The sequence below is a fragment of the Erythrolamprus reginae genome, chromosome 1 (genome assembly GCF_031021105.1).
Source record: "Erythrolamprus reginae isolate rEryReg1 chromosome 1, rEryReg1.hap1, whole genome shotgun sequence".
Classification (NCBI taxonomy): domain Eukaryota; kingdom Metazoa; phylum Chordata; class Lepidosauria; order Squamata; family Dipsadidae; genus Erythrolamprus; species Erythrolamprus reginae.
Window position 1 is genome coordinate 196,529,790 of NC_091950.1, and position 24,872 is coordinate 196,554,661.

At 37.8% G+C, this 24,872-nt stretch overlaps 1 protein-coding gene across 2 annotated transcripts in view; it reads left to right on the forward strand.

Moving 5' to 3' along the window:
• Window positions 1-1,943: 1,943 nt before the first annotated feature.
• ITGA4 (integrin subunit alpha 4) overlaps window positions 1,944-24,872 on the forward strand; it is a 54,987-nt gene continuing 32,058 nt past the window's right edge. The window contains exons 1-13 of one of the 2 annotated variants that reach the window (XM_070731874.1): window positions 1,944-2,024; window positions 2,376-2,579; window positions 3,589-3,710; window positions 10,567-10,673; window positions 10,928-11,054; window positions 13,177-13,244; window positions 14,429-14,558; window positions 15,729-15,814; window positions 16,581-16,643; window positions 16,742-16,879; window positions 18,090-18,201; window positions 19,119-19,213; window positions 20,806-20,896. In XM_070731874.1, coding sequence (XP_070587975.1) covers window positions 2,392-2,579; window positions 3,589-3,710; window positions 10,567-10,673; window positions 10,928-11,054; window positions 13,177-13,244; window positions 14,429-14,558; window positions 15,729-15,814; window positions 16,581-16,643; window positions 16,742-16,879; window positions 18,090-18,201; window positions 19,119-19,213; window positions 20,806-20,896 — 1,327 coding nt within the window. In that variant the 5' untranslated portion in view covers window positions 1,944-2,024; window positions 2,376-2,391. Of the gene's footprint in view, window positions 2,025-2,133; window positions 2,580-3,588; window positions 3,711-10,566; window positions 10,674-10,927; window positions 11,055-13,176; window positions 13,245-14,428; window positions 14,559-15,728; window positions 15,815-16,580; window positions 16,644-16,741; window positions 16,880-18,089; window positions 18,202-19,118; window positions 19,214-20,805; window positions 20,897-24,872 lie in introns of those variants that run through there. The other variant, XM_070731873.1, reaches the window with a different exon arrangement.

A 24,872-nucleotide genomic window follows, 5' to 3' on the forward strand; every position in this document is an offset into this window, starting at 1 on the left:
TTAGTAATCCCATTGGTGTGCATCCGATTTCTGGGGGGCTCCACGTTGAGACAGAATAGTGATTTCACAATGCAGTGAGCCCTGCTGTTAGATGGGTAGAGGGCTAATCCTATCATGTCCTGAGATCCATGTCTTAATCCCATCACCCTGGAGCTGTACAACCTTTAAAACATGTTTCTCCTTTTCTTATCCAGTGAAATATAATATTCTGCCTTTTTAATATATCCTAGAATATTTCATTCTTCTAAGAGGGATAGGTGTTACCTTTCTTCACATTGTAATCTAATGTATTTTTATGATTTCAGACTCTGATTGGTCAGGGTTGTTACTAAACAACTCTTCTGTGCTCACTCCACAGTGGTATGATTCTAACCAGTATTTCATATGCCTGGTGTATGTCAGCTCCCAAAACTTTCCACCAAATAGGGCCATTGCTGAAAATTGTAGAACTACCTCCATTTTCAGCAATGAAGTCCACACATCTGGAAGTTGCTAAGGTTAAGGAATATCGATATAGACATTCTAATCCTAATCTAATTGCTTTTTATACCACATTAGCAATGCTTGGATAACTGTATGAGCCGACAGTCTTTTAAATGTTATACTTCTCATATGTGAAGCCGCATTTTCGAATAAAGGTTGGAGTCACACACTAAATTAGCCTTCATCAGTCTGGCAACCTTTCGGAGTGTTTATGGAGACACCTTCTGAGAATTTTATGTGAACTTCTTTTCAAAGTGATTAACAATTCTGCCCTGTTCTGGGTGGCTTTCGTTAAGTTAAGAGGATAGTAAAAGTCCACCATGGAAAGACTTTCATTCACAAGGATTGTTCTCATTCATCTCAAACGTTGGTCCCGCCTGTTTTATTTTAGAAGCACTTAACTTTCATTTTTACACCCTTCCCCAAATCCTCAAAGAGTGTGTGGGTGGGGTCCAGTGTTCCCTCTAATTTTTTTTTTTTGGGGGGGGGCGGAAAAGTATAGTGTCTGAGCGGCAGTCCCTTCGGAACTGGGCAGCACAGAAATAATAAATAAATAAATAAATAAATAAATAAACAAACAAACAAATAAAAACCCCACCGTTTTGCCTCAGAGAATTTCAAAATAAAATACTGTACTGTGTGTCTATAACAGTGAGCTCATAATAGGGCAACTATCAATATCAAAATGCCACTTAAATAGTTGAGCTAGTTTCAAACTAGATTTTGATTTTCTTTCTCTCTTCCTTACTGCCATTCTTTTTCTTTCTCTTTTCCTTCCTCTCTTTTTTCTATCTGTTTCTCTCTCTTCCTCTCTCTCTCCTTCCCTCTCACTCGTTCCCTCTCGGTTTCTGGGCAGGTTTGGAAAACTCTGAGTTGATGATGATTTTTAAGTGAGCGATTGCTCACTGCTCAGCTTAGAGGGAACTATGGTGGGGGCAATAATTATTAGAAAGAGCCAAGAACATGTTACCCACCACCAGCCTTGTGGGTCCTCTCTTTCCGGAGGGTTTCAATTCGCCCGGACCGATGGACGCCTTTGGAATAATAAGGGGAGAAATTAATTTACTCGCAGACGCTGACTCACGACTTTGGAACTTCAACGTCGCCCGAGAGAATTTGGAACCCCTTAGCTGCTATTCGCGGCCTCTGCTTGGAACGTGGTTTGGGGAAGGCCCGTGGGCTGAAGGAGGTTTTCCCGGGTGGAGTCTCAAGTCTACCTATGATAAGTGTGTGTGTGTGTGTGTGTGTGTGTGGGATGCCACGTGTGGAGTTGCCTCCATCCAGGTTCTTATGGAGAAGATTTTCCCTTCAGTTTAATCTGCTGCCAGTTCCCGCAGCCTTTTCCCGCCCGGCGCCGCCGGGTCATTCTCCGGGGCAACCCAACTTAAGTTTCCTACAAACATACATAACCTCCCCCCACCCAGCCCGCCCCCGCCTGTAGTTGATATCCTCAGCCAGGCAGGCAACGGCTCCAAATTAAGAGCAGCTGCGGCGGCCCCGAGAGCTCGGACTCCCGCCCTCCGGGAGTTTAACTTGGCGCTGTGTGTGAAAAAAAGGGTTGCGAAGCGCCCCCGGAAACTCGTCGGAGTCGGCCACAAAGCCCACCCCGCGACTCGAAAGCGGCCGCGGGGGGCGGGGGGTGGCGGTAGTGGAGGGAGGGCAAGGGCAGCTAAAGTGCAGAGTCAGCAATAGTAACTCCTGAGAAGCTATCCCGACTTGGCGTTTTAATTAGCGGCGGAGGAAGTCTCTCTCTCTCCCTCCCCCCCGCCGTCCCTGTCGTCTCGTCCAGTCTTAACGCAGCGAAGTAACCGGAGGCGACCAACTTTTTTAAAAAAAATCCTGCTTCGATAGTTTGACCCCACCTCACCACCCGCCCCTTCTTTCCCTCCCAGGACCCGAAGTTTAGCGATGTGGGCTGCTCGGGACAAGCCGAAGATGGGATTTTCCTCCACCCAGCTGCTCTTCTTGCTAAGCTGCTGCCCGACGGCTTGCCGCTCTTACAATCTAGATACTCGGAGCCCCCTGGTCTTCGAAGGGCTCGATGGGACGTGGTTCGGCTATTCGGTGCTGCTGCACAGCTTTGGCACCAACCGGTGGTGAGTAAAGAAGGAGAGGGGGAGGCTTTTCCCTCGAGGCCGCTCGCTTGTGTGAGGATTTTGCCCCCCCCTCCCGTCCTCAGCCATTCAGCCGCCACCTCCCCCCAAGCGCATCTCTTTCGGTATGCCTTGCCTTAGACGGTTACGGTTTTACTCAACTGGCGGTGTCAAAGCAGGAGGTGAGACCTCCTGTTCTGAGTCAGGCTAGCCAAAAAAGTGGGCGCTGCCTCCAGATCCCGGAAAGTTTTTTTTTGTTTCCAGCAAAGATTTTGGTGGAGACCATTGGCATCGCAGCCCTCCCAAAAAAAACCCTGGTGTGTGCCATTCAGATGACTTGGAATTGCAATTCCTAGTGATCTCTGGACACATTTGGAATACAGTGACAATATTGTCTTTTATTGTTTGGCATCCTTTGGATGTCTTTACTGTTCAATAACTGGCTTTTGTCCTGCCCTACAAGCGTTATCTTTTATGTAATCTACAAATGCATGTTGGTGTGAAAAATCTGGAAGCCAAATTAAGTTTTTAAGATAAATTTACATGCATGGTTTGATCTTAGATTTTTTGGGGAGGGGGGGTCTTTTTGTAAAGGGTTTCTTGCTTTTCTCCCTTGAATTTTCTTTCTACAAAGTGAACTTATAAACATAAAATGATTTATCCTTATGGGACCTCTTTCAGAATTGCCCCTTTTTCAAATTTGGCCATTTATTTTTCCAAGAAAATAAGGTCACTATAATCTAGAGGTTACTAGCTGGAAGACAGTTACTTCCTCACATCAAATTTGGGTTATGGCTTGTGTTCTTCCTCATGTGCTGTTCCTTCCATACTTACCACAAACTAGCTATTAATGCAGAGTGGGGGAGTCTTCCAGTTTTATAAGTGGAAGCATTCATTTCTGTTTCTTTCTTGGTATCTCTGTGAGCCCTAGTCACTGAATGAATGCTTGGTTACTCAAATCTGGACTACTTGTGTGTGTGTGAGTTTTAAATCTCTTTCTTTCTTCCTTCAGGCTTATAGCTGGAGCCCCTAAAGCCAGCTGGCCCAGTAATAGCTCTCTGGTGAATCCAGGGGCAATATTCAAATGCCAAATTGGAAATAATCCTAAAAGAGATTGTGAGATTCTCCAAGTGGGTGAGTAGAACTGAACATTTGATTTCGCCTTGTTGGATGTCAGATCACCTAAGCAACAATCAGCCTGGAGAAGAAAATAAAAGAAAGATTTCTCTCTAGCTCAGATTTAATAAGCTTTATTAGGAAAAATGTTGCTAATACAAGTATTCAAGCATGTAACTTTGCTTCTGGAAAACAGAACCTATGTATGAGCAATTCAGTGTAGATTCTGCACTTCCTCCTGTGCCTTCACTGTAAGGATAAGCACCCTTCTCTGTCCTTGAGGATTTTGATTACTAACCATATCAATGTAGAATCAACCTGAAAATGGAAGTTCCTTGAAATGCTTTAACCACGATCAGTTGATCAAATATATTAGGTAAACACTTTACAAGAATGTTTTGCATCACTCTTATTTTATTATAACATTTATATACCAAATACATTGTCTTTTAGTAATTTCCTGGTGCCACTCTTGAAATGATAAAAGATTAAGGTCTACACATAAAAGTTTATTAATCTGGAAGAAAACAAAGATTTATTAGTAAAGTTACATGCTTGAATAATTAGCAATACTTTTCCTAATAAAGCTTATAGGTACTGTATCCCATGGTAAATGTGTAAGTGTGATAACCTTGGAGGTTTTTTCCTTTATTTTGTTAACATATCTGTTAATATTTATTGAAATATATATATTTATAAATAGTATTTTAGCTAGTGAACAAAAAAGGAGAAAAACCTCTAAATTTTAAAATTAGGCTAAGTGGACATTGATTTTCATTTCAGTTACAGAAATGCATTTTAGTCAATGAGCACATGCTGTAACTAGAAGACCTCATGATAAATGGGCAAAGGAATGCTCTCAGCACTGAGCATCTGTCTGCCATAATGTGTAGCTTATGTAAAATACATCCATTCAAGGAAAAGGGTCATAGTGAGTGCTATATATTCCCTGTAGGCTTTTTGGGAACACAGTAAAATCTCTGTGTTGATATATTGAAGACTAGGTGAAAGATCAACTTTTTTCTTTAAATCTTAAGGATTCCTGTGGACTGGATCACATATCTGTGCTCATTACTTCATAGCTGCAGCTTCAAATGGCAGTATTTACACAGGATGTGTAAAGGAATTGGGCCAAAGAAACTTGTTGCATTATTTTACTACCTTAGGAAATATCTTCATAACATTCCTTAATTGACTAACAAATGATGCAGAAATATGATATGTATTACCTTTTCATGAATCCAGTTGATTCATGTCATGCTATATCAAATCAAAATTATTGCAGCTTGGTATTTTGTATGAACTTTAGCAATTCATACAGGAAATTAATTGACACACTGCAATGTAGTATGTATGATTTTGGGTGAATGCATTTTAGGTCTTGCGATTGTAAATCTATGTTATAGTACATGTACAGTACAGTAAGTGTATGTATTATTTATTTATTTATTTATTTATTGGATTTGTATGCCGCCCCTTTCCAGAGACTCGGGGTGTCTAACAGCGACAATAAAACAGTGTACAATAGTAATTTGGTATTGATGATTAAAAATCAATTAATATAAAAACCAAACATACATACATACATACCATGCATAGAATTGTAAAGGCCTAGGGGGAAAGAGGATAATATATATAATGTAATATAATAAAATAAATTGTCTGTTGATTATAGAAAAGAAAATATGTATTATGGTTGGTTTAGTTATGACTTCCTTTCCCTAACAAACTATGTTCAAACAGTACATGTAGGTTTATACAGTACAATAAAGCAAAAGGTTTCATGCAATTCCATTAAAACCACCATAGACCTTCATTAGTTTCTTAATTGGAAAACAGTGAGATAACAATGAGTTATCTCTCATTGCCAACCAGTAAATTCATTTAAACATTGAAGTATTGCATCCAGGTGCAACATAACTAAACCCGAAACTAAACTTCCAAATCTATCAGCCTGGAACTAAAAATACAACTTTGAATAAATTGATTTTCACATTGAGGAAAGATATGCACTTTGCACTTTCAGCAAAGATGCACTTTCAGATTATGTCATCAGACAGGTCATGGCATTTGAAAAGTACTTTCAGAATGAATAACCACAATCGGTAAGATTTATAATTTATTACTCCCTATTTTATAGATAAGTTTTATGGTTTGTAGCAGTGAATTAAATAAATTGACTGCTTAGAATTTTTTCTCAAGAGATTGAGAACAATTGGGATTGTCTATTAAGTATAGAAGCAATTACTCAGAAATGGAGGATAGAGTCATTTCAAAATAAGTTGTACAAAAAAATGCTCAACTCAGCGCTGTCAAGTAAGTCAAAGTATGTACAGTATAGATTGGTAGCACACCGAAACAATCAAATTAACTGCAAGGGAGATTTGTTGCCTTTCATGGATTTATCTTACCAGTAAACTTTGTTGGGACCCCTATTAAAAACCAAAACGTGAAGAATTGAAATTAGTTTTAAGGCAGATTAGAACTTTTATGATACTACTCGTATTTCTTTTAGGGGGACATTTGGAACTAGTATACAAACCTTGCTTCCCATTGGATCACTCTTTACATAGAAACATAGAAGATTGACGGCAGAAAAAGACCTCATCTAATCTGCCCTTATACTATTTACTGTATTTCATCTTAGGATGAATATATGTTTATCCCAGGCATGTTTAAATTCAGTTACTGTGGATTTACCAACCACGTCTGCTGGAAGTTTGTTCCAAGGATCTACTACTCTTTCAGTAAAATAATATTTTCTCACGTTTTGAACTTTCCCCCAACTAACTTCAGATTGTGTCCCCTTGTTCTTGTGTTCACTTTCCTATTAAAAACACTTCCCTCCTGAACCTTATTTAACCCTTTAACGTATTTAAATGTTTCGATCATGTCCCCCCTTTTCCTTCTGTCCTCCAGACTATACAGATTGAGTTCATTAAGTCTTTCCTGATACGTTTTATGCTTAAGACCTTCCACCATTCTTGTAGCCCGTCTTTGGGCCTGTTCAATTTTGTCAATATCTTTTTGTAGGTGAGGTCTCCAGAACTGAACACAGTATTCCAAAAGTGGTCTCACCAGCGCTCTATATAAGGGGATCACAATCTCCCTATTCCTGCTTGTTATACCTCTAGCTATGCAGCCAAGCATCCTACTTACTTTTCGTACCGTCCGACCACACTGCTCTCCCATTTTGAGACTGTCAGAAATCACTGCCCCTAAATTTACAAATAAGGGTCTACTGAAACTCACCCTTTATTATGTGCATAATAATTTATGGAATTTGGCAAACAATTATAATTTTATAATTTCTGTTATTTTAACATTTTAATCCTGTAATTGTTTTATTCTATTGTTTATGGTATTTTAAGCCACCCAGAGTTCCTTGGTTGAGAGATGGGCACCATATAAATTTAATAAATAAATAAGACCTTGGAAACAAAGAGGTTTAAATTGGACCACTAGTGAAATCTCTCCCAAGTGTCAGGCAGAGAAATATTAGTCATACTAGAGAATGCCATGATTCAATTTGGGCCTGTTATGGATACAACATGTGCCTTTCCAATGAATTGCAGTCCCACTTGCTAGATGAGCTAGAACAGAGATCCCCAACCTTTTGGGCATCACGGACCAGTTCTATGGAGACAGTTTTTCTGATGACTGAAGGGGGTGTGGTTTCATGTGCATACCATGGAGGAGCTTTGCTTGTTTGTGCGGTTCGGTTTCTGCCATGTCGTGTACCAAAGCCGGGGTTGGGTACTCTTGAGCTAGAATGAGGAAGAGGCTTATGATCTGATAGGAAGTGTGATTGTTTGTCTGTGACTGAATATCCTAAGCAGAAGGAGGATAGTTATACTGAAAAATGATAATAGAATACAATCCCAGGGCTTTAGAAATAGTTAACAGCTTTGTTTTAATACAAAGTATTTGTCCCATGTTAGACCATACATGTTCCTAGATCTAAAATATTTATTTTGAAAATGAGCTGTGCCTTACAGCAGTGTTTTTCAACCAGTGTGCCGTGGCACACTAGTGTGCCGCGAGACATGGTCAGGTGTGCCGCGAAGCTCAGAGAGAGAAAGAAAACAAGAGAAAGAAAGAGAAAGAGAGAAAGAAAACAAGAGAGAAAGCAAGCAAGAGAGAAGGAACAAGAGAGAAAGAAAGCAAGAGAGAGAGAGGGGGGAGGGAAGGTGGGAGAGAGAAAGACATAGAGGGAGGTAGGGAGGGAGACAGAAAGAGAGAAAAAAGAGGAAAGAAGGAAGAGAGAAAAAAAGAGGAAGGGAGAGAAAGAGGGAGAGAAATAGAGCGAAAGGGAGGAAGAGAGAATTTTTTTGTCCAAACTTTTTTTAACACCCCCCCCCCCCCAAAATGTGCCCCATGGTTTTGTAAATGTAAAAAATGTGCCGCGGCTCAAAAAAGGTTGAAAATCACTGCCTTACAGTATACTGTATTTTACTTTTTTACATTTGGTCTATCGTTTTAGAAAGCTTATGCACCAGTGACAAATTTCTTGTGTGTCCAATCACATGTGGCCAATAAAAAATTATATTCTATTTTGCGAGAGATAGTTATATAAACAGCTAAATAGTTCAAATGGGGCTAAGCTTAAAATCCAGAAAAATCATACTTCTGATTCTAAATACAACTATTGATGGAATAGGGCTAAGCAGGTTGGATCAAATGGTTTGAAGTACTGTAATACACAAACCCTATTATTTGGGGACACATCTACTTCTGTTTTGTGCACTTATGAGTTGACAGAATGGCAGTTTCGTCAATGGAACCTGTTCTCCATTCCTTAGGAATCCCAGTTCTTATTGGGATTGGGAATGAAATCTTTGCTTTTTTAAAAAAGAAAACTTTATTAAATTTTAAGAAAAGATAAAATATAAAGAAACAGGAAAATGGAAGTTAGAAAAAGGAGTTTAAAAAAGCGCAAAATTTAGACTCCAAAAAAGTGTGCAGGGGAAATAAAACAACTTCCAACTTCATTTGATATAGAGGCAAATATAAAATACATTAATCTCTCACTCTAAAATAAAAAAATACACAATGTAATCATAAACAGTTGCAATCTTGAAATCCAGGAATGGAATTTACTGTATTTTATGATGATGCTGGAATTACAGAATGTGTCTGAGAAACATTATTATAAAAAGACTGAGATGGTGTTAATGGATTTTCCTTAAGTTTTTATAAGAACATCTGTGAACTTCCAGTGAAGTTCTGAGCTGACATGCAAAAATTATTTTCAAGCTCTTTTATGAAAGAATTATTTTGAGAAATAAATGATAAAGGTTGATTGCTTGCACCATAGTTTTTTCCAACCTAATTCTCTTCACCTCTCCAAATTTGACAAGTTGTAGTTCTAAAATGCTGAGCAAGGTGGAGAGAGTAGTTCCAAAAATTTTGTATATGACTGGACTTATAGCCAGTTTTAGATATGTGTATTTGTGCAATGTACGCTCATCAAAGTCATAAAAGATTGGAAAGTAGAATTCTTAGTTTTTAGCATGAAAATACGAGAAGCTATGAAATGTGTACTCAAAACAAAAGCTATCAGATAAGAGCATTTTAGCATTTGATAGAATAATGTACATCTGCAATCAACCGCATAGCCCAAGATCACACTAAGGAAATTGGTGGCCTCCCATGTGGTTATATGTGGCAAGTGGAAATGTAGTTATCTGAAAAATGCAAATTCGTATTTACAACTGGGTGTAACAGACACCTTAGAAGTCAGTCATCTTTGCTATTTCGCTTGTGAGGTTTTATGTGATTTTTGCCTAGGTTGTGTGCTTTTTTCCCCTCCCTACGTTGGAATGATATGAAACTAAGAATTCCAAGGACAATGAAAGTTTTACTCATCTACCCTGCCTTTTTCACTTTTCTTTTGCTGGGTCACCTGCCAAACATGTCTTTTCTGTAATGTGGACACAGAGATAAATCTAACTATGTAGATAGTTGTTAACTACTTTAATAGGTGAATTATGTTTACTGACTCAAACTTTATTTATGCATACTTACTAATGCATAATAAACTAAGGCGCAGGTAGCCTGGCTAAGTGTAAAGATCTTTTTAATTGCATTGTTAAAATAAATCCATTATTTCAAATGTTTCATTGTATTATTTTCATTATTCCATTTGTGTTCATTTTGATGTTTAGGAGAAATTTGTACATAAAGATTATATTTAGGATTAAGATTTAACTAAGATTACAAGGACATTTGATGGCAAAACATTCAGAGCCCCTGCACTAATGCAACATCATTTTCTTTTAGGGCCATCTCCATTAAGGTGCAATTTTGAAATGTAACTGGATTAATTATATTTTTTTTATTTTCACATAATGCAGAGGTAGTTTGTCCAGTGACTGTACAAAGTTCTGACAGCACTGAAAAAATAAACTTAAAATCTAGCACCTAAGAGCATAGTGATGTATATTTGGGCACTCAGCAGCCAGCCAGCATTTATGACCATTGCTACATCCTGCTTCAACTGCCCATCCTCACCTATCTCCTTCCTCTCTCTGACCTTTTGACTGTCCTGCACAGCACAGCCAAAATGAAAAGGTCTCCGCGTTCTGCCACCATATCCTCCCTGCAGCGGGAGGGGAGGGGAGTGGTGGAGACAAGGCCAGTGCCCTGAGGACACATCCTGGCCTAAGGACAACTGGGATGGCTGGGACTGCCATTGCTAAGTGGCACGTTCACAATATTTCATTTAACAATTGCTTTGCTCAGCTATGGAAATTCATATCCTAATTAGGATCATAATTTGAGGACTACCTGCAACTTAAGAATAACTCTACAATGATACCTTGAGTACTTTCAAAGGTTCCTATACAAACCTTAATATTTTTTTTGGTTAAAGGTGATCCAAAAGGGGAAAGGTGTGGAAAAACCTGCACTGAAGAAAGAGACAACCAGTGGTTGGGAGTGAGCCTAGCAAGGCAACCAGGAGAAAATGGCTCTATTGTTGTAAGTATCATCTTGCATTTTCCTGTGTAAATTAAGTATTTGGGAAAGTTCTCTGGTTTAATAGCAAACTAAACAGAGGGCTGCAGGTCTACAAGCAAAAATACTGCATTTCTGAAATATTTTTCTTTGAAATCCTATAATTGGATTTGATTGATGGATTAATGACCTGACTTTGTGTGTCTGAAAGTAGTCTTATACTTTGTCAAGCTCTTTTTCAATCACCACACTTATTTTCCTGTCTCATTTTTATCTAGGTCTGTGGACATAGATGGAAAAACGTATATTATATTTCAGAGCATAAACTTCCACATGGCATTTGTTACGAGGTACCTCCCAATTTTCGAACCTTGTTAAGTCAAAGAATATGCCCTTGCTATAGGGGTAAGTAAAAGATCTTCTCTATTATAGAAAATAGAATTGTAAACATTTGGGAAAAGAGGCAACCAGGAAGACTTCATCTTCAGCCTCATGTATTTTATGTTTATCTTAGTTAACAAAATGGTTTGGAAATCCTGCAAAGACATTTTATATCTGTGTGACTGCAAATGTGCATTAAAATTATTTATATAAAAAGAAATATTAAGGTTGTATTTGAAAGACAGCATGATTGGTGTCTCTTCCAGTATTTCCTGTCTGGTGTATCCATAGGAAGACATGAATAGGAATGAAGCAAAAAAAGGTCTTAATGGTTGTTGAACTTAGACTGAACTCAGTCCTAGAGTATCATCCCAATACAGCTGGGTTCCATCCATGCACAAAAGCCCATTTGAAAATGACAATCATAATAAAATTTCATCAGATTACTTAGTTTTTTCAGGATTCCTCAAGATATTGGCCATTATAACTTTAAAAACTATTTTGGTTTCCAATTTGATAGATTATCTGACAAACTTTCTCATGCTGATTTAGACTAAAAGTAGAAGTTAGTTGGACCAAAGCAAGGTTGTCTTTGTTTGAGGCATAGCCAAGGCCTGGAAGAATAAACAGAGTTTTAGAGAGAGAAAATCCACTTGAACAGAACCAGTTTTCTGTCATGAGATCTTTACACCTTTGGTCAGGGGTTCCAGTATTTTTTTAAACTTCAACAACCTGAAACATTCTAATATTCTTTCTACCAGATTGTGTTGAAATTGTAAAAGGAATGGAAGAAAACAGTAATTCTTGTCAATAAAGTCTAAATAAACAAATAAAAACCCACATAGCATACATATTTATTAGGAAAATATTTTCCATAATGTGTCTCTTCATTATTTACCATATTTTTCGGAGTATAGGACACACTGGAGTATAAGCCATACCTTAGTTTTTGGGGAGGAAAATAGGGAAAAGAATCTGGTTACCATTCATCTGGCTAGTGCCCTTAGTCTGGTCAGCTTCAGCACATTATTTTGTCCCCTGGTTAAGGGCTAAAAAAACCTTTATTCTGAGAAACCAGTAACAGCTGGGAACATCATTAGCACCTGGAAAGAAACAGTGGGAGCAAGTAGAGCAATGGAAAAAACCCTGCAAAGATTTAGGGCTTAGAAAACATTCTTCTTAGCAGAGAGTAACAATGAAAGAGCTTGCAAGCAGGTAAGAGCTGGGAACATTGTTAGCACCTGGCTATGGCTGGAGCAAGTAAAGAAAAGAAAAGAAACCTACCAAGACATGGTTTGGAAAACATTCCTCACAGAAGAATGAAAGAGCTTGCAAGTGGGTAAGAGCTGGGAACGAAAATCATTAGCACCTGGTTAGGGCTGGAAAGATACATTTGGAGCAAGTTAGACCAATGGGGAAAAAACTTGCAAAGACTTAGGGCTTGGAAAACATTCCTCATAGAGAGTAACAATGAAAGAGCTTGAGAACATTAATAGCACCTGGTTAGGGCTGGAAAGAAACATCTGGAGCAAGTAAAGCAATAAAATAACCCTACAAAGACAGGGTTTGGGAAACATTCTTCTTTGCAGAGAGTAACAATGAAAGTGCTTGCAAGCTGGTAAAAGTTGGGAACATTAATAGCACCTGGTTAGGGCTGGAAAGAAACTTCTTTGGAGCAAGTTAGAACAGTGGAAAAAACCCTGCAAAGACTTGGGGCTTGGAAAATATTCTTCACAGAGAGAAACAATGAAAGAGCCTGCAAGGTAAGGGAAGATCATTAGCAGCTAGTTAGGGTTGGGAAAAAGAAAAAGCTACATTCAGAGTATAAGACGCACCCAAATCATCAGTCACTTTTAGGGAGGAAAAAGGTTCGTCTTATACACCGAAAAATATGGTAAATTATTTAAAATAAAATTCTGGAAATGAGACTGGATAGTGATGGTTTCTTTTTAAAAATTGCTTTTTAAAACCTTTATTCTTCTGGCATTAGTAAGCATAATATGTCGCCATCAGGTAATAGTTTAGCTAATTTCAATTTGTTTGTCAGAATAACTGTAGAAAGCACGTGATATTTGTGAAGAATTTTTTCTTTTAGTTCGTTGCCTTAATATGTTTTTTTTTCCTGAATCACATGGTGAATATTCAGATTTTAAGAAAAAATATGGAGAAAAAAATGGATCTTGTCAGGCTGGGATATCAACATTTTACATTGAGGTGCGTAAGTTAAGATTATGACTTCACTGTTGAAGCTATGAAATAAAATAGGCTTAGTTTGGTAATATGTAGTTAGCCCTCAGCATACAATAATTCCATTGAAGTTACAACAGCATTTTAAAAAGTGATCTATGACCATTTTTTTCATACTAATGTCCTTATAGCATCCCCATGGTCACATGATTTACATTTGGAAGTTTGACAACTAACTCATATTTATAGCGGTTGCAATGTCCCGGAATCATGTGATCCTCTTTAGCGACCTTCTGGCAAGCAAAATCAAAGGGGAAACCAGATTCAGCCTAATTTAACAACTGCAGTGAATTGCTTAACAAATGTGGTAAGAAAAGTCATAAAATGTGGCAAAACTCACTTAACGAATTTGTCACTTAGCAACAAAAACTTGGGGTTCAATTGCGACAATAAGTTGAGGACTTCCTGTATTTGGGAAACTTGCAGTTAGTGCACGCTAATTCAAAGGACTGAAACGAGACCTTTATAGGAAGCTGCTGCTTCATCCACCTGCATACTGTTGTTTCTCCTTGATGTTCTGCAAGGCTGGGTTTTCTCTCCTTTTTTAACCTAACCATCACCTCTTTCCTTGGCAAGAGATGAGTGAAATGAGCTGTTGAAAAGAGATTGTTTCAGGTTGTCCATGTTAGAGCAAGGGTCTCCCACCTTGGCAACTTTAAACCTAGTGGACTTCAACTCCCAGAATTCTGGGAGTTTAAGTCTTCCAGGTTTAAAGCTGCCTGCTTGCTGCATCTTATTCCTGAGAAGCAGGTGTTGCCCTAGTGGCACCTTGTAATTCCAAGCGAAGATGGAATATTGTTGTTTGTTTTAAATCAAAACCGATCTGTGACCTTGGGCTGTTATTGCAAAGCTAGTAAGACTGTGACAAGGTTTTTAATAAATACAATGCCCTGTAGACGCCTAATATTTCTATTTTGAAATTAACAGAGCATAAACTATAATGCGATCTGGGATTATTTCATGCAAAGCAATAATAAAACTCACCACCTTCTCTCTGAGGTTGAACATTTTTTAAATTCTTTACCACATTGTGTGGTATATTGCTCACAAAATGTTTTTTTTTTCCCCTTTGGCCTGCTTGGATGTATTGGAATAGCTACTCTAGCTTCCAAACCATGTATTAAAGGTTTAAGCTTTTTGTTTTCTTCTAGGATTTAATTATTATGGGAGCTCCAGGATCAGATTATTGGACTGGTTCCATCTTTGTGTACAATAAAACACTAAACACAATTATCTCGTATGTAGACGTGAATCATCAGATAAAGTATGGAAGTTATTTAGGTAAATGTTTTTTTATTTAATATTTGCATATGAAAGTTCACCTAACATTTATCTCCTTGATGGTATGCTTCCCTGGCAAAAAGATGGAAGGTGGTGATGCTGTAGGTAGCAATGTACTTCCTGGCATGTTGCTTAGTGCTGCCTTAAGTGTTTTACCCTACCTGATTTAATTTTAAAAATTCTGTTTCAATATACAAAGTGGGTGAGAAACTAGAATACTGTGGAGTTAATCAGAAGCCTCAGACATGATCAGCATTAACTTTGAGCTCTCCACAGACTTCATTGGTATTCTTAGAAAAGGAAAATGTTAAAGAACTTCATTGCTTTCCTTACATATGGAATTTTGTGGGGTTATGCAAAATCTTGTGAATGTGAGACATTTCTTGTGCTGTGCTTTTCATTTATGTGATGAGGGTTGCAAATCAGATTCCACTAGAACCAATACTAAGATACTGAAGTTTCTTCTGTTTTCCCCAAGAATACAATACAATACAATAGAATTTTATTGGCCAAGTGTGAATTTATTTTGGTGCATATTCTCCCAGTATATCTGTAGTATACGTTAGTTTATTGCACTCTTTACGTAGAAAACATTTGTTTTGAGAGCCTTGATTCTAAGTCAAAGGATTATTTCATTTTCTTTAAATTATTTGCCTATTCTATTTTCAAAAGGACATATGCAAAGCAGTTCTCAGTGATTGCACTGCATGTATACACACACACAGGAAGTTGGTTTTACCATCACTTACCAATTTTAGCTTCTATGTAAACAAACTTTTGAGCATTCTCCGCCCCCCCCCCCCCTTCAGAGTAGTTCTGCTCAGCAAGGTATGTTGAATGTGCCAATTCAGCATATGGTAGCATGTATTCAAACCCATATTGTGAGATAAGCAGCAGAGCCACTTGATTGCCCCCTGGGCAGTACAAATGGAGAATATTCTATAGAAGCCTATAGTATCCTAATGGTTGTACCTAAATAGATTGGGATTGGATATCCAACTTTTGGACATACAAGCACAGACACAGAATTAATATGATTATTCGTTTGCAGACACACTCGTTCCCAATTGTGGGAGTCATTGCTCAAATAAAGAATTCCTTTAACTTAAGCTTTCAGATTATTTGCACCTGAAAACTCACTGCTTCCATTCACTCTTCTTTTATGGATAGGTTATTCTGTTGGAGCAGGTCACTTCCTTTCTGCAACTAGTTCAGAAGTAATTGGAGGTGCTCCCCAGCAGGAGCAGACTGGTAAAGTAAGAGGTTTTTCCTTTAATGTGGTAGATTATTTTTTAAAAAATGTGTAAAAATAAATGTATAGCTTGCAATAACATGGAAGAACTGTCTGCTAAAGTTCTTTGGTGATAACTAAATAACCTGAGGCTATTTCCCCCCTGTTCTATTATTTTCCAAGGATATATTTTTCATGTATACATATGCTGCTTGTTTCGGTAGATGCAGGTGCCAGTGTGTATTTGTGTTAGAGATGGTCAATGATCCTCATACTTTTATCTACCAAGTATTAATAGAAGGTTTATAAAGTAATGCATTTTCATTGCTAGACAACATCAGAGAGTAAAGAGTGCAATTCAGGCCATTGCCAAGAGAGGTACCTAAGTTGATCGGTGTTGCACTTGAGTGACCCAAAACATTTTACTGCTGGAAGCAAAGAAGTAATGATTTCCTACTACTGATCTGTGTAGAGAAGCTGGCTGGATCAATGGTTGAACCCTACATTATAACTAATGGAGTAACTTCTCCTATTTCAGCTAAGACAGCAAGCAAAGTTAGGCCAAATTGTGCAACATAATCACTTTGACAGAGGAACAGGAAGCTCATGAAAGCTGCTATGGCTTACTGCAAACGCCATTGCTTCAGGCAATTGCTCCATTCAGGCCAGTTCTCATTTTTCACCTTGTAGAAACACTATATTTTGTTAGCTTCTTTAACTGATAGAGAAACTTCTTGTTCTTTTGTTTGTTTAGGGCCTCTGATGCAACTGACCTCTGTTGTTTATTTCAGGTTTACATTTTTAAAATTGAACTCGAACAACTTTCAATTTTAAGTGAATTAAGGGGTAAAAAGGTAATAATATTTCTGCATTTATAAAGTTTGTTAATTCACAATATGTTCATATACCTTGGTGATTTCTTGGCTAACCATTGTCTCTTCTATGTGGGTAGTTTGGTTCTTACTTTGGAGCTACTGTTTGTGCGGCGGATCTTAACGGTGATGGCCTTTCAGATTTACTAGTTGGCGCACCCATGCATAGTAAAATCAGAGAAGAAGGAAGGGTTTATGTTTACCTCAACTCAGGTTCTGTAAGTATTGCTTCATTCTTATTGAAAAGTGTTGTGGAGTTGATTGAAATGGATAAATGATCCATTCTTCCACCCCGACACACACATACCCCAAATGTGGTGGGCACACTTCACTATGCACTGTTTTATGTTGTGTGTATATTAAACTTGTTAAAAATCAATAAAAATATTTTTTTTTAAAGATCCATTCTTAAGCCCAGCTTTTTCATAACACTTATTTTGATAGCTTCCTTTGCACTGATTAATATGTTTTAACATGGAAATGCAACAAATTTCTAGATCTGTTGAGAAGCTGCCAGAATATGGTTATGAAATATGGTGATCCAAATATTTTAACTATTCTTCCATATAATTTTTTATCTTCTTTGCCATGTATCTATAAAGAAAAGTCATGCTCTAATTGGTAGTGTTAGAGGGAGCCTTTACATCTGGAGGCACCTAAGCCTTTTCTCTCTTGCACCTGGTTAGCTTAGAGTGATGGAAAACAGTTCTTGGATGTCCCCCCCTCCCTTTTTATAATGAAAAAAATAGAAGATAGTATAGAAAAGCTAGGAAGTATAGTTACTTCTTTATGTTTTTATAATGCTGTTGAAAGAACATTCATGGAAGTGAAACTGCCTGGGCATGTAACTTTTTAAATTGAAAATGGTTAGCTACAATGGATGGCTTCTTTTCCTTCAAATGTTGTTTGAACATTTACATAGCCCACTTTGAAAATGATTGGCAGGAACTCTATGTTTTTTTCATTTCTGGGTATGATCTCAAAGTTATATAAACATAAGACACTTTTAATGAAAAGGCTTTTTCATCTTGTAATTCACTAAAGTGCCCTTTGATCCAGAAGCCAAGTCACTAACAGAGACCAAATGCCTCTAATTTAGGTTCCTCCTTTGTTAAATGATCCTGTAAAGGCAATGAAGAATTTTGTACAGCACCATTAAAGTATATTTCTATTATTTAGTCAGTTATATTTGTGTGATTATTTGGGGTCAGGTGAGGTATGACTTCTTTAATCAGTTTTCAGCCTTAGCGATTGTCATATAGAAAGTGTGAATGGATGACTCCGATACTAGAATATTTTAATTTGGTAACATGCCTGGAGATTTGTGAAAGGTACACTTTAACGGAAGCTGCATGTGGTTTGTGGGATATAAATTATACACCTAAAAGTAAAAGAGAACTCAGGGTTAATCAAACTTATTTTTTAAAGGGAGCAAAGATGATGGAGCTGCAGACAGCACTAGCTGGAAGTGATTTGTATGCAGCAAGGTTCGGGGATTCCATTGCCAATATAGGAGACATTGATAATGATGGCTTTGAAGGTATTATGTTTTTTAAAAAATCTGTAATAGTGTAAAGGGAAGAAGAGGATGCATTGCTCAGTATTATCTATAAATGCAGCTACTGTATTCTTAAGCATACCTGTAATTATTTTAAGGGTGCAGAATTTTGATTCCATGTTTTTGTCTAGCAGAACATTTATAGTTGTTGTTAGTTGCAAGGTCATGTCTAATCCATCATGTCTAATCCATCATGACCCCATGGCCTTCCTGTCCTCTGCTGTCCCCCAAAGTCCATTTAAGCTCACACCAACTCCTTCAGTGACTCCACCCAGCCATTTCCACATTTTAAAGACCATTTTGTATGTAACTTTCAAGATGATGAATTGTGATTTAAAAAAATAATATTGACAGAGGGTATGCAACATTCTTTCCCTATTCATTCCTTTATGTCCCCCCAACCATTGTGATAGCACTTTTAGAGAATATTCAGGGAGCATGGGACCTATTCAGGAAATGGAAATCTATTTTGCCTGAGAAATCTGTTTCCCATTGGATTTTGCTTAGTATAATTTATAATTGACTGGAACGAATTGTGTAAGAATGTACAGCAGTTGAAGTTTCTCTGCTTTACTGCTTCCCCATATGATCTATTAGAGCAGCTTAATAATTTATATACAGAGATAGAACAAAGAATAAGTTTCTGCTACATCTTTTAAGTTCTCCAATAGTTAATTAAAAGAGAACTAACTTATTGGAATATCCGTCCCCATTTCTGAGAGTTTATCTTCTAATACAGATCTGCCTTTTTCTTCTTTATCAAAATGTATCTTGTGATTCTTGTAAAAAAAATAAATTGGAGGCAGGGATCTATGCTAGTCATAATTATTTTTTTATTTAAAAAAATGTACAATATAATTAATTCCTGGTTAATTTCATTTTCTATGGGTTTTTAACAGATATAGCCATTGGGGCTCCGCAAGAAAATGATTTAGAAGGTTCAGTTTATATATACAATGGCAGAAAAGATGGAATATCACCAACTTTTTCACAAGTAGGTCTCTTTAAATTGTCTTTGTGACTATTATTTTTAATATCTCACTATTATAGAATTAGCCGTTTGTTCGTTTAAGCAGGCTCAATAGTCAGGGACCCCTGTTCAGTTGTCCAATATTTCCAGATAGGTTTGGAATCCGGTGTGGAGTCCTGGAAGACAACTGCAAATTTAGACTACATTAGCTAGTATAAATCAGTTTCTCATATTCACATTTTTTTTATTTTTAGCAGAACATAGAAGTGCAAGACATAAAAAAGTATGCAGGGTTAGGAATTCATTGATACAATAGTTCCACCGTAACAAAATCTGTTACATATGCAAAGTAACAATAGCAATAGCTATTGGACTTATATACCGCTTTAGGTCGCTTTGTTATAGTCTCTCTAAGCGGTTTACGGAGTCAGCTTATCACCCCCAACAATTTGGGTCCTCATTTTATCCACCTCTGAAGGATGGAAGGCTGAGTCAACTTTGAGCCGGCTGAGATTTGAACTGCCAAATTGCAGTCAGCCAGCAGAAGTAGCCTGCAGTACTGCATTCTAACCACTGCACCACCATGGCTCAAAATAGGAGTAAGTTGGGGCAGAGGAAGAGTAGAATACCTAATAAAGATCTAAATTGTTCAATTTATTTGGTTCTGTTAGTTTTGACTTTTAGTCAAAATCCTTATGCATAACTGTGTTTTGCCACTTGCTTAAAAGCCCTTTCCTCTATCAATCATTAATGGAAAAAAGACCACTTTATATCAACTCTTTTCTTTTAATATTAAGTGGTGAATCTAAGTGAGTCATAATATCAGACTTAATGATTCACAAATGGTCCAGGTCAATTGTAGAAACAAGCTACTTACGTTAACAATATTTTAAGGTAGCAATACAGACGTATTTGTAAAACAGAAATGCATATGCTAGGTTTCAAAACCACTTGCAGATGTTGAAAATGTTTTACATATCCCATCCTTGTCCAAGGTTGTTACCAAATTGTAATATTTAATGTGACAGAAAAAAGACAAAGTAATTGATATTACCTATAATCAATGTAATTATGATTAATTATATCATGAATGCATTATGAACTACAGTAGTGCAGTGGTTAGAGTGCAGTACTGCAATTCTACTTCTGCTGACTGCCAGCTGCCTGCAGTTTGCCAATTCAGATCCTACCAGGCTCAGCCTTCCATCCTTCCAAAGTAGGTAAAATGAGGAGCCAAATTGTTGGAGGCAATAGACTAACACTAAACCGGTTAGAGAGGGCTGTAAAGCACTGTGAAGCAATATATAAGTCTTAAGTGCTATTGATTCTTTTAAATGTGGATGGAATGAAACCAGTGCAACTTTTTCTGTGTGTTCCCTCCCCCACCCCTTTAAATTTTAACAATATGACTGATTTTGTCTTGGCCTCATAAACAATCTAAGGATGCTCTCAGAGCAGTTTATCTAATCCTAAGAAGGTTTTGGGGATATTGAAAATGTCATCATTTCTACTTAGCACTGGACCCAAATTTCCCACAATGAAGGAAGGATGGTTCTATTTTCTGTTATTTCTCTACTGCAATTTTTTTTAATTTTTGTTTTAATAATAATTTTTAGAGAATTCAAGGACACCAAATCAGCAACAGTTTACGCATGTTTGGTCAATCCATATCTGGGAGAATTGATGTAGACAGCAATGGGTATTCAGGTGAGTTAAGTACTTTGTGTGTTTTAAATCACCTGGGCAATTTTTTTTTTCATTTCTTGCCCACCTGTCTGGGACAGAAAGCTAAATGAATAAATCAAAATCATTATGAAGCAAGTAATAAAATGCAATAAAACTGGCATGGAAGACACAAGTTGTAAAAAGCAATTTAAAGACAGCAATTTAAAGATATGTAAGTGAATTAATATGCATCATCCCATATGAATCTATTTAGCCTTGAGTCTTATTGAATTAAGCAGATCTTTCCAATGCTTTAAAATTGTAGCATTGCTATGCTAATTTTTTTCCAGACAAATGAACTAGAATTTGACAACTTGGAAAAAAGAAAATGGAAAAATAGAGCCAGAAATGTAATTTTATTAGAAGTCTTTAGTAGTGGGGTGAGAAGATGTAAATGCAGTATACCTATATGTGACATTAATATTTTGCCCCATTCTGTATTAGTAAATCAAATTTAAGTATTCTCCTTTCATTATAAACCTTAGTTTCTTCTGGTTCCTCCAATGGCCAGCCTTCAAAAGTTCTATCCTTTCATTTTAGGAATTCAAAATAACAGCATATTCTCATGGGAAGGTTTCTTATAATTAAGTATGAAAATTCTGTGTCCTTTGAAAAGGCACCAACCTTGATTTAAGCAAAGATGGGAAAAGGGACTACTCCCTTGTCTCCAAAAGCTCTAAACTAACCAGAGATCATTGTCTTGTTATTGTAAGGAGCAACTCTAAGGAGCCCTTGTGGGTGATCTCAAGTTCTCTCCTTGCCTGGAAAGAGCTCGTCTACTTGTCACCTTGTCATTGAACTGCAATTGCCAACCCCACTTTTAGTGGTGCAGTCTCTACCTCACCATTTCTTCCCTAGAAGTCATGGGCAAGATAATTCTTCTGCTGCACGAATCCCAGTGACCAGTTAGGTCCCACAGAGTGGGTCTTCTCCGAGTCCCGTCAACTAAACAATGCCACTTGGCAGGACCCAGGGGAAGAGCCTTCTCTGTGGCAGCCCCGGCCCTCTGGAACCAACTCCTCCCAGAGATTAGAATTGCCCCCACCTTCCTTGCCTTTCGTAAGCTACTTAAAACCCACCTCTGCCACCAGGCATGGGGGAATTAAGATTTCTTCTCCCCCTAGGCCTTTACAATTGTATGCATGGTATGTTTGTATGTATGTTTGGTTTTGTATATTAAGGGGTTTTTAATTCGCTTTTAGTATTGGATTATTATTGTATACTGTTTATGATTGCTGTTAGCCGCCCCGAGTTTTTGGAGAGGGGCGGCATACAAATCCAATAAAACTTGAAACTTGAATTCTAGAGGGACCTAGAAGATAAGCCACATAAAGTTTATAACCAGCACCTTGAATTGGAATCAGAACCAACTTAGCAGGTTTGTAGACAGATCGCTACATTTTTGGAAGAGTAATAGTTTCCAGATAATCTTTAGAGGCAGTCTCATATAGAATGCATTGCAGTCTTTTAAGTTTGGGGTGCTAAGAGAATGAGTCCCAGTTGTCAAAACCTGCTGATCAAAAAAGTTTCAAAGACCCGTTCTTTCAATTAATGTGTCAACTGAAGTTGGGCAAAGCCTCCCAACTCTAATCCTCTATTAGCTTTTCTACCAGACAACTCCAGGAAGAATCCTAAACAACGAAGCCATCCTTTGGAAGAATTGTACTTCTGTCTGCAGTGAACACTGAAGTTTGGGATAGAGCAAGTGTGATCATGGCTCATCTTGCAAGGATTTAATTTGAACTTACTTTGACCATACATGGTCACAGCTGACTACACAGCTTCAAGACATTGGACAAGGATTTCCCCAATATCCTCATACAGCTTGGACTAGCAGGGTGCAATATCCTTCATCCCAGACTGGCTGCTGACTTCACCAGTGGTATATAAATGTTAAATTGTTTAAGGTTAGAGAATCAAGTCCTGTTGCACACCACAGCTGTTTATGTCCTGAAAGGAGAAAGACTAATGTAACAGGATGCCTCAAATCAACACTCTTCACTGGTGGGGTCCATTGGAGTCCGCTGATCCAGAAGAATGCCATAATAATAAAGAGGATGGTCATATCATGAAAAACATCTTAGGTACTGATGAACAAGACTTGTTTGTACTATTGCTCCTTCTCTATACCACATCGTTCAATTTTGTTCATGACTTGCTGCACTGTGAATTCTGCACTATAGAAGCCTCTATCTATGAGCATCATCCTTGAGAAACCAAAAAGAAACAGTGACGATGCTTTCTGAAGTGTCCTTACAAATGTTCCTAGCATCTTAAGTTGAGAACAGAAGCATGCAGGCATATTCACTGATATTTTAACAAGCTGATTTGTCACATTGAAGAAATAGCCTCTACATGCAGGATTTTACTTGAGAAGTTATAAAGAGAAGATTCAAAAGAAGAGTGAAATGAAAATAAAGAAATCATTATTATAGTACTCATATTAACTATCTAATTTAGACTTTTAGGAAGTATGAAGTGAAGATTAGATGTGTTGTGCCAGCACAGATGCTAATGATGTTGACAAAGTCCTTCTTTTCCTGTACATTGTTAGAGGTAGTTTGTAATCTAATCACATTTCCTGACAGAATAAGTCCTTCAACAATTCTAGTAAATATTTCCTAGGAAAGCAAAGAGAAATAAGAAAGTGGACTGGACACTTGGTATATTTACAGTACAGCCGGAATGTATATCATTCTCTTCCAATGCTTCCTCTCAAATATTGTGGAAAGTGCTTTTTTGATGGGAATATTTTGTTATAACTCCTTCATTAACTGGGTGTTACCCGGAGTGATGCATCAGACCCCTTCAGGCAACCAACAGAAGGACAGAGGGGCCGTATGTTCTATGGTGCCAGAAGAAATTAGGAAACATGCACTAACTTTATCTGCACGTCCCTAGAGGGAAAATGCTTTTTCTTTGCCCATTGAAACTAGGATATGCTTCAAGGTTTCTTGACTTTTCCATATGTTCTTGATTGCATATGAAATTGGAAGCAGCAGCATGTGTAAAAGAGGGAGTCAAACTGATAAAAGCAGTGCTATGGCATCATGATGCAATTCCTGCTCTTTTTCTACTTTGGATATTGTATTGTATAGAGGCCCCAAAGAAGTGGAATTTGTGCCATGATGCCACAATACATGCTTTCCTCATTCTGACAGATTCAGTAAGATCCCACAGATGTCACTGAGGCAAACTACCTGAAGAATCTTTTTCAAAGTGTGAAGACCAGGGGTGGTTATGTCCAAGTGACCCTTTTTCCCTGCACAAATTATTTGTTTTTTTGTTTATTGATTTGATTTGTATGCCGCCCCTCTCTGTAGACTCGGGGCGGCTCACAGCAGTGATAAAATGATATACTATAACAAATCTAATATTGAAGTCTAAAATAACAATTTACATTAAAAAGCTAAAAAAAAACCATTATATAAAAAACATACAGACAAACATACCATACATAAAACTACATAGGCAAGGGGAGATGTCTCAGCTCCCCCATATCTCACGGCAGAGGTGGGTTTTAAGAAGTTTACGAAAAGCAAGGAGGGTGGGGGCAGTCCTAATCTCTGGGGGGAGCTGGTTCTAGAGGGTCGGGGCCGCCACAGAGAAAGCTCTTCCCCTGGGTCCCACCAACCGACATTGTTTAGTCGACGGGATCCGGAGAAGGCCAACTCTTTGGGACCTAACCGGCCACTGGGATTCATGCGGCAGAAGGCGGTCTTGCAGATATTCTGGTCCGGTGCCATGAAGGGCTTTATAGGTCATAACCAACACTTTGAATTGTGACCAGAAACTGATCGGCAACCAATGCAGGCTGCGGAGTGATGGTGTAACATGGGCATACCTAGGGAAGCCCATGATTGCTCTTGCAGCTGCATTCTACATGATCTGAAGTTTCCGAACATTCTTCAAATGTAACCCCATGTAGAGAGCATTACAGTAGTCGAGCCTCAAGGTG